The 9,105-nt window shown below is 48.2% G+C and overlaps 1 protein-coding gene across 2 annotated transcripts in view; it reads right to left on the bottom strand.

The window, feature by feature from the left end:
• Positions 1 to 77: 77 nt before the first annotated feature.
• Positions 78 to 9,105, bottom strand: part of arfgef1 (ADP-ribosylation factor guanine nucleotide-exchange factor 1 (brefeldin A-inhibited)) — a 37,656-nt gene continuing 28,628 nt past the window's right edge. For both annotated transcript variants that reach the window (XM_027030970.2, XM_035526299.1), the window contains exons 21-39: positions 8,589 to 8,747; positions 8,157 to 8,301; positions 7,782 to 7,872; positions 7,638 to 7,678; positions 7,347 to 7,516; positions 7,027 to 7,178; positions 6,315 to 6,487; positions 5,921 to 6,081; positions 5,667 to 5,797; positions 5,134 to 5,263; positions 4,900 to 5,035; positions 4,417 to 4,555; positions 4,241 to 4,310; positions 3,951 to 4,056; positions 3,649 to 3,788; positions 3,150 to 3,318; positions 2,589 to 2,727; positions 1,725 to 1,842; positions 78 to 1,008 (exon numbers count right to left, since the gene is read on the bottom strand). In XM_027030970.2, the coding sequence (XP_026886771.2) occupies positions 811 to 1,008; positions 1,725 to 1,842; positions 2,589 to 2,727; positions 3,150 to 3,318; positions 3,649 to 3,788; positions 3,951 to 4,056; positions 4,241 to 4,310; positions 4,417 to 4,555; positions 4,900 to 5,035; positions 5,134 to 5,263; positions 5,667 to 5,797; positions 5,921 to 6,081; positions 6,315 to 6,487; positions 7,027 to 7,178; positions 7,347 to 7,516; positions 7,638 to 7,678; positions 7,782 to 7,872; positions 8,157 to 8,301; positions 8,589 to 8,747 (2,568 nt within the window). In that variant the 3' untranslated portion in view covers positions 78 to 810. The remainder of the gene's footprint in view (positions 1,009 to 1,724; positions 1,843 to 2,588; positions 2,728 to 3,149; positions 3,319 to 3,648; positions 3,789 to 3,950; positions 4,057 to 4,240; positions 4,311 to 4,416; positions 4,556 to 4,899; positions 5,036 to 5,133; positions 5,264 to 5,666; positions 5,798 to 5,920; positions 6,082 to 6,314; positions 6,488 to 7,026; positions 7,179 to 7,346; positions 7,517 to 7,637; positions 7,679 to 7,781; positions 7,873 to 8,156; positions 8,302 to 8,588; positions 8,748 to 9,105) is intronic.

Below are 9,105 nucleotides of genomic sequence, written 5' to 3'. Positions count from 1 at the left end.
TGGAATAATTTAAATTTTTATATATATATATATATATATATATATATATATATATATATATATATATATAAAGTTGATATTGTATTAATTAGAAATCTCACGGGACAATCTGGGAAAAATGGCATAGTTAAATAAATTATCACAGAAGTAAAAATCTCCAGTGCATTTGAAAATAATTAAGTGCAGCAAATTCAGAGAAAACAAACAAAAAATCAGAAATAAAATCTAGTGTTATGAGATTATATTACAAAGCTGCTTTTCTGTACATCTATCTTAATCCAAAGAGCGATTCATGCTAATGTTAGCCATTAGCAGTGCAAAATTAAACAAAAAAAGAGAATCACTGAGTAACATGTATTACTCATCCTTTGATATTCATCACTTGCTTGATGTTAAAACCATTTCATCATCCTTTTGACAGGTTTAAGATTATGTAAAGACAAACACACAGTTTTGAATTATATTCCCTCTTTCCGAGAAACTCGGAGGTCAAGTAATTGAATAGTTAAGATCCTGCAGGTAATTGAGTCTTTTGTACAAGTCTATTGGTCATTTGTCCACGTGATGGAGGACGGATCCTCTTTCAGAGTTATCTCAGTGGAGACAGCAGCGGGCGTGGGAAGGGGGTCTACCAGTACTTTCAACACAATCACCTAGAAACCTTACCGATACACTCTCCTCTTCTCCAGCCTCTCTGGCGCCCCTCGCCACGGAGATAGATCAGGGACCAGTCATGTTATTAAACTTGGACGGCCGATGGAACAAGCGACATCCGAACCGCTGCCACAGAGGGGGCAGGCACCTCTGTCTCTAGGCCTCACAGGGAGCCCCAGGGTTGGACGAGCCCTCTGGACACACCCCCTGCTCAGGCTCCAGGGCGGGGGCAATCTGGAAGACCATGCCGATGCGCAGGAAGAACTTGCGCAGCACGGCTCTCAGCTCTGGGATGAGGTCGAACTGCATGAGCTCACACAGCAGGGGGTAGTAGCGTGTGGCGTGGGCCTTGAACTGGGGACACACGTACACGAGCATGAAAGCACACGCAGGCACACATGCTTGTACAATTACACTTCTGCACGCTCAGGTGTAATGACAGCAGATTTAACTGATCTTAATTTGCGTTGTCAGTCTCAAACTAGGATAGATTTGATAAAATCAAATGCACAGAAAGCCCGTAACTACGCTATGATTCTCTTTCATATTTGCGTGAGTAGGTAGTGAGGGGACTCCCTGAAAGAACTGAGCTAGACCTCAGGGAAGCAACACTTCTGTAGTGATCATTTGTTACTGTTCATAATTTGTTAAGATGAGTGTCTGATCTTGACTCAGTCATTCATCAGGAGTGCGGTTAAGATGGATTACACGCTGTCTGCTCAGTCACTCATATATCTCTGGGCTGAAGACACTTCAGAGAACTGCAGCCCTCAGAGAAAATAAACAAGCCTGGCTTCAGTATCAATGAACTGGTTTTTAAATGATCTGGTTTGTGTGTGTATCCAGCCCTGGGGTCAGGCACTGATCATCCAGCTGTTTTATTTGGGTTTTGGACCCAATTCTGTCCCACTACTGTTTAACTGATCAGTTCTACTCATTCTAGATGGAACTGTCAATGATGAACATCTTTCACTGTGGCCTGTTCTTCATGATGCACCGTTTCAATAGTGAACTACTTTACCACGGAAAATAAAATGCGTATAGAGTCTCCAGCACCCAGAGCTGCTCACCCTGTCATCACTGATCTTCAGCGCTTTGGTGAGGAAGAGGAGTAGCAGGTTGGTCCAAGCCTCACGGTGGCTCTCCGATGTCAGGGTGAGGAAATAGGCCACAGCATCACTGCACACACTAAACACAAAGGCTGCACACTGAATACACACCCCACACACACCCAGACCGCACACTGAATACACAGCACATACACAGACCACACACACCATAAACTGAACAAACTGCACACAGAATACAAACCACACCCACACACACTACTCACACGCACACTAATCACCCATCAAATCCATGGACACACACACACTCTCACATAACCAGTGCAGTAACCACACACACTAGTGGAAAGACATCCAGGGAAACTCTCCTGAGAAGCTCAGGACCCAGTAGCAGATTATGGAATATTCCATAATCTCACAATAAGGGCGTAATGTGTGTCTTTACGTCCAAGCAGAGTTTACAACACTCCTCCTCAGTGGGTTTCTTCCACCTTGACTTCAGACTCTTCACACTGGACTCACCCTGAGCCCTCAAACGTTCCCGCTAATGAGATGTAGAAACTCTGCTGTCCCTCACTGCTACTCTGGAAATCCACAGCTATAACACCAGCAGGCAAAAACCCCCACAGCCTAAAACTGCTGAATGTACACGATATTAAGTGTGTGTATCATCTCAATAAAGATTATACTCTCGTGGCTAACTATGGCTGGGAGGAAATAATCTCCACACTGTAATCTGAAGAGGCCAGAGCAGCTACATCCATCTCAGCGGGCTTCATTACATACACAGATTACGCTGCGGCGTGTGTGTGTGTGTGTGTGTGTGTGTGTGTGTGTGTGTGTGTGTGTGTGAGAGAGAGATCTTACTTGAGCAGACGTGTCTGCACCTCCTCCCAGGCATCCTGCCTTCCCGGGTCCATGTACATACGGAAGAGGATCCGCAGGCCACAGGCAAGACTGCTGGTCTCCTGTTTCAGGAGGTTGGGCTTGGACTTCCCTTTGAAACCTGACACACACACGCGCACACACACACACACACAGTGTCCATGTCAAAGCAGAGGATCTGTACACCAGACACAAATTCTTTGCAGTAGACAACCCAAGATGACCTATCAGATAAGTGTGTGTTCAGTGATCGGATATCAGATAAGTGTGTTTTCGTTGAACGGATATCAGATATGTGTGTGTTCGGTGATCGGATATCAGATAAGCGTGTGTTCGGTGATCGGATATCAGATAAGTGTTCAGTGAACAGCCCTTAGAGATACAAACTATAAAATCACAAATCAAGCAATTTTGTTGGCTCTCAGTAGGAGTTTGACATTTAGTCATGAGAAGGTGCGCTAGCAGACGTAGGGTGTGGGTGTGTGCACGTGTGTGTGTGTGTGTGTGTGGGTGTGTGCTTGCGTGCGCACGTCGGGGACGCACCAGCCCTCCAGAGGGCAGTCCTCTGCTCGTGACTGGAGTTGAAGGCCTTGGCGAAACTGTGAGACTCCAGCAGGCAGTCAAGGAGTTTGAGGAGCTGCTCAGAGGTCAGGTAGCGGTACATGCCCTGATCCTGAGTCTGCACGTGGACATCCGTGTCCAGTGTGTCCCTCTGCACCGCACGCACCAGGACACAGGAACAGACACAAACGCAGACACACACACGTAAGGGTTCGAGTTAAGGTTCAGTCTGTGGTAAAGGTGTAAGTCTTAAAAATAAGCTCACTCAGAAATGTAAAAGAACATTAAACTACAATATACGCACATGCGCGTGCACACACACCCACACGTACACGGAATCACGCGCACATTAACAGATTATCAGACACATGACCATGTGTGCACACACATACACAGGCCTGCTGAGGCAGGCAGAGACACACACACACACAGACAGACACAGAAGTGTTTTAAATTCATTCGTGTAGGTGTATTTCTGCACCTGGGCAGCAGCGAAGTTCTCAGCGTCCTCCTTCTTACTGGTTGCCGGGAAGAAGACGATGTTGTCGATAGTCTGGATCAGCTCCAGCTGGACCACACACTTAATTAGGAGAGCTGAGAACAGCCTTTGCTCCTGAACGTCTGCAGGACACACACACGCCCACACGTACACATTAACTAAAGCTTTCCCTTTTAATCAGTTGCCAGTGGACCAAATAGAAGTTTGAAAGCTTAAGTGAAAATGTGTCCCCACATTGTGTCCCCACACCCCGATACCGTGTCCCCACTCAACTCTGGACTTGCCTGATGCCACACTGTACTGACTCTGTCTCCTGTTCTCCACACTGCTCATGGACGGGTGGTCCTCCACCCGAGTCTGGATATCCAAAGACTTCTGGGATATGGAGTCCTGCCAGCGACAAATGACAATGCGATCAGCAGCAAAATAGGAACTATAAACAAATAACCTAAAAACATTCGGTAAAGTTTAACTAGGCTGACAAACAAATGTTGCCAAGAGGAACAACAAAGTGTAATCCTGTCCTAAAACGATCACAAAGAAAACACACACACTCACTCACTCGTTTGCTTACCAGCTGTCTGTCTGAGTCCAGTTGTCTCGTCTGATCGCCCTCGGCAACCGCCGGCCTCCACGTCAACAACCTGAGAGAGAGACAGGACACAGATAATCAAACCCCTGCTTCAGATGGTATTGATCCACTGCACTGACAGCTCGAGCCAGCAGGGGGCGATGCCAGGCAGGACTCACGTGTGCGGGATGGTGGTCTTGAAGATGTCTAGCATGCAGCTGCATGTCTTGTCCCAGGTCTCAGGTGCAAACTTCTCTCCATTCAGAATGACCACGTTCTCCAGACAGTTGGTGCCAGACCGAGCGAGTTGCTCATTATCTGTCAGGGGAAATGGAGAGAGAAAGAGAGAGAGAGAGAGAGAGAGAGAGAGAGAGAGAGAGAGAGAGAGAGAGAGGGGTTAGAGGAGGAGGTGAGGGTGGTTGAGGGTTGGTGAGGGTAGTTGAGGGTGGTTGAGGGCATGTAAGGGTGGTTGAGTGAGGTTGAGGGTGTGTGAGGCTGTGCTATGGGCTCTCTCTCACCTTGTGAGGGTGTGTGAGGGCGTGTGAGGCTGTGCTGTGGGCTCTCTCACACCGTGTGAGGCTGAGCTGTGGACTCTCTCACACCGTGTGAGGGTGTGTGAGGGCATGCGAGGCTGTGTGAGGCTGTGCTGTGGGCTCTCTCACCTTGCTGCACACACCAGTAGAGCTGAGAGAGGATGTTGTCTAGCAGAACTCCACTAAGAGACTCGAAGTACTGCGTGAACACGTCACAGATGGCATAAAGGGCATGGTTGCACGTCGTTGTCATCCACTCTGCCTTCTGCACAGACACACAAAGATTAAACTCAGACACACGAGCAAACCAGAGCTCAGATTGGACCAATCAGAGCTGGAGCAGACCAGTGCGGCGAGACTGACCTCTGTCTGTTGCTCGGGCAGCTTCATGTTGTCGAAGATTCTGAAGACGATACGGAACAGGTCCTGCCACCAGTGCTTCTCATAAGTGTGACCGTAGGTTTTCATCACCTCGAACATTACCGTCAGACCCCTTAGAGAGAGAGAGAGAGAGAGAGAGAGAGAGAGAGAGAGAGAGAGAGAGGAGAGAGAGAGAGAAGTTTAATCACCTCATCTACTTCACTGTAATCATGCAAACACAACAGGACTGCCATCGCACCAAACTCGAATCGTACATTTATGTTTCAGACTCACTGAAGACTGAAGACATGAGGAACTTCTAGAACTACCCGATGTTGTGAGACTACAGTTTATACAGACAATATCCAACAACTGAAAAGCCACAGAGAGTTTAACCGTGTTGGTAGAGATTAGAGGTTTGAGCATAGAGGTTCCCTTTTTTTGGTTAGCACAAAAGGCTGGTCTTGACCAATGAGCTAGCAGAAGTGATGTTAACCCTTGCTGGGTTGTGAACATGGATACGTCGCCGCACACACCTGGTCCTGACGTCCAGTTTGCATCTGTTGATGATACAGGACAGTTCGAACAGGATAGGGAACCACCCTCGCACCCAGACTCGGTCCTCCGGGGCAACGTTCATGTCATCACTGGTGTAGTCTTTAAACGCCTGCACGGGCCAACACACAGTGTCAGGGATTCAGACATTAAGACACATGGACTCCTGCTCCCAGTGCAGCTCTCGCTCTGTGTTGCTGTAACACCAGTCTGAAGTGTTGCACTCTTGGCTGACCTGAGGTCTGTCGGAGACGTATTTAGCGCAGTGGCGGATGAGGCGGATGGCCTCCATGCTGGTGTCGGGGAAGGAGGCATTGCAAGCAAACTCAGACAGACATTTCACTGCATCCTGGAAGGAGTCGATGGTGGCGGGGAAATGTTTCTCAAATACGTTCGCTGTGAGAGAGGAGAGAGTGACTGCCAGCGCCCCCAGGGAGTCACTATACAAAACTACAGAACACAGCCAATCTCGGCCAAAAGACTGAAAAGAAATTTATGGCCATCTCTGGTCCACCACCATGTTCTGTTTTGTCAGGATTTCCACAGACACTGTATCAATGATGGATAGCCTTGCTAAGAGCTAGCCAGAAGACTACATCCAAAATCTACATCCAAGGCAGGCGACTTACTGACGATGTGTCCGGTGGTCTGGAAGGCCAGCTCCACGATGCTCTCGTCCTGGTCGGACGCAGCCAGATGGAACACGGAGAAGATATTCTTCCAGCCGGAGCGGATGTTCCCTGCCTGGGAGTTCACCATCTGAGCAATGCAGCGCACTACCATGTCCCTGATAGTGGGTGACCTGTCGGTGTCAACAACACACACACACGCGCACACACACACACACACACACACACACACACACACGCACACAGATATCAGTCCTACCCGCCATCATGTCTACAGGAGTTTTCTCCTACATGTAAGGAATTCCTGACTCGAGTCTCTTGTCCAGTGAGGAAAATAAAGGCTCTGTTGAACACATGAGGAGGTGGGACTAAACTCAAAACACACAAACAAGAGCAGGTGGTGAGGGGTCGTGGGGTCATGGGGTCGTGGGTGCAGGCCTGAGTCAGACTGAACTTCACTCCCACGTTATGTCAACACATAGTGAAATGTGGAACTGGGGCCCTGCGTGGCCACACACACACGCCATAATCACACCCCTCGAACATCCTGTTGACTTTTTACTGTAACAATATGGCGGGAAGAACAGGTCTGGACATCTTTAACTCCATACACATGACTCAGGATTAGAACATCACCACCAGCCAACTACGAAACCTGAGGTGTGTTATTCCTCTGAGGTGTGTGTGTGTGCGCGCGTGTGCATGTGCTTACCTGTTCTTTTTCATTATGTGCTCAAACGGCCGTAAAAAGTCCTTCTGAAATCTGAAATTAGCCAATTCTCCTTTTTCTAAAAATTTCATGGACAACTGTCTGAGGGAATCCACTGCAAAGATAGCAACATCCTCGTTGGGATTACAGCCAACCTGAGAGAGAGAGAGAGAGAGAGAGAGAGAGAGAGAGAGAGAGAGAGAGAGAGAGAGAGAGAAAATAGGGAGATAAAGAAATGACTTGTATAATCCCTCACATGACAGCACTCGTACATCTGAGACGTCTACTGTTGATGAGTCCTGCTCACGGCAGTGGTCTCTCACCTTGTTGAAGTGATCACCGATCACCTCCCAGATCCTGGACCACTGCAGGCGGATGCGGCCCATGTTGTAGTAGGAGATCTCCACAATCTTCTGCAGGCTGAACATGCGTGGGTGTGTGGGAGAGGCGAGCTCATCCATGGACACCGCACACAGCCAGCGCACAAAATCCACTGCAAACAGTGTTCCTAAGTGAGCTCTCCAAAAATGCCCCTCCAAGACAATCACAAAGCTACGCAAAGTAATAACTACATATAATTTATTGTAATTATATGATGATAAAACAACACCCACCAATAGCGTTACCGTCCAATCTAGTAGACCCTGTAAATATTCTACAAAAATGAAAACCATGACAATATTAGTGATGATATTAACCAGGGATTTGTTATTATAGTGTAAGGAAATCTGGAGATTGAGATGAGAAACGTCTCTGACCTGTCGACAGCAACCACCACGCTCTGGGAGCTGGTCTCACCGATGGACTCCTGGATACTGGCAATCTGCTTACGGTCCACATTACCTCCCACTGAGGAAACACACACACACATACACACACACACAGAATCAGCCCTGGTGTGGCAGATCCATTTTCAAGGCTGTCAAGGTGTTTTTGCACATCTGGTCCAGATGTTTGCTCTCTCTGGCAGCCAGCACACTTGTGGTAGGTGCTCAGAGCTCCTGGGAAACGAGACAAAAAACACTGGAGACTGAGGGTCCCAGCAGAGCAGTCTGGGTTTAAACGCTACGACCGGATGTGTGTTATGATGTTGGTATTGGTTCTGGTTCTGATGTTGGAGTACTGGTACTGACCGAGGCCCAGGTACTCGTCTGAGGTCTGCTCTCTGGCACTGCTGATGAAACCGTCTTTACCCCGGGCGCTACCAGAGATGTAACGGGTCTTCACACCTGTCCCGATGAGCTGGGCCAGCTCCAACTGACTAATGCACTTCAGAATCTGCAGGACACACACACACACACACACACACACACGTGCAGACACGCAGGCACATACCCCTTTGTTGGACAAGCAGGAAGTAGTGATAAAAAGCTGTGAGGTTCCTCTAAATGTCAGAAAAACTCTGGAAGCCGAGTGTGTTTATTATTTGTAGGATGCTGATGTTTAGGAGTGACAGACGTACAGTGTCACGTTAAACACAACTTCTGTGTGGGTCTGCACACGCGCGAACGTTCAGTGTGATGTCTGATGTGGTCTCGTGGTGGTGATCAGCACACACAGCTCACCTCATGCCAGGAGTTTCCCAGGTAGTTTCCGTCTGTGTGCGCCACAGTGATGAGTGTTTTAATGGTGTCGATATTCTTCTGCTTCATCTCTGTGATCCCCGAGCTGGCTGTGAGGAGGGTGAACCTCGCCAAGGCCTGAACGTATGCATCACGCTCCAACTGGAAGGAACCACAACAGGCCAACATTCAAGAACTTCCCTCCACTGGCCAAAGTGGTACAGCCTGTAAATGTCTCCTCATATTCACTGTAATAGCACAGCCTATAAATATGCCTCTCTTGTGGGCTCTCTGTGATGGTACAGCCTATAAATGTCTCCCCCTGTGCTCTCTGTGATGGTACCACCTATAAATGTCTCCCCCTGTGCTCTCTGTGATGGTACCACCTATAAATGTGTCCCCCTGTGCTCTCTGTGATGGTACAGCCTATAAATGCCTCCCCCTGTGCTCTCTGTGATGGTACCGCCTATAAATGTGTCCCCCTGTGCTCTCTGTGATGGTACAGCCTATAAATGTTTCC

The sequence above is a fragment of the Electrophorus electricus genome, chromosome 5 (assembly GCF_013358815.1).
Source record: "Electrophorus electricus isolate fEleEle1 chromosome 5, fEleEle1.pri, whole genome shotgun sequence".
NCBI lineage: Eukaryota > Metazoa > Chordata > Actinopteri > Gymnotiformes > Gymnotidae > Electrophorus > Electrophorus electricus.
The sequence above is the reverse complement of the archived record's forward strand: the minus strand, read 5'-3'. Positions and strand labels throughout refer to the sequence as shown.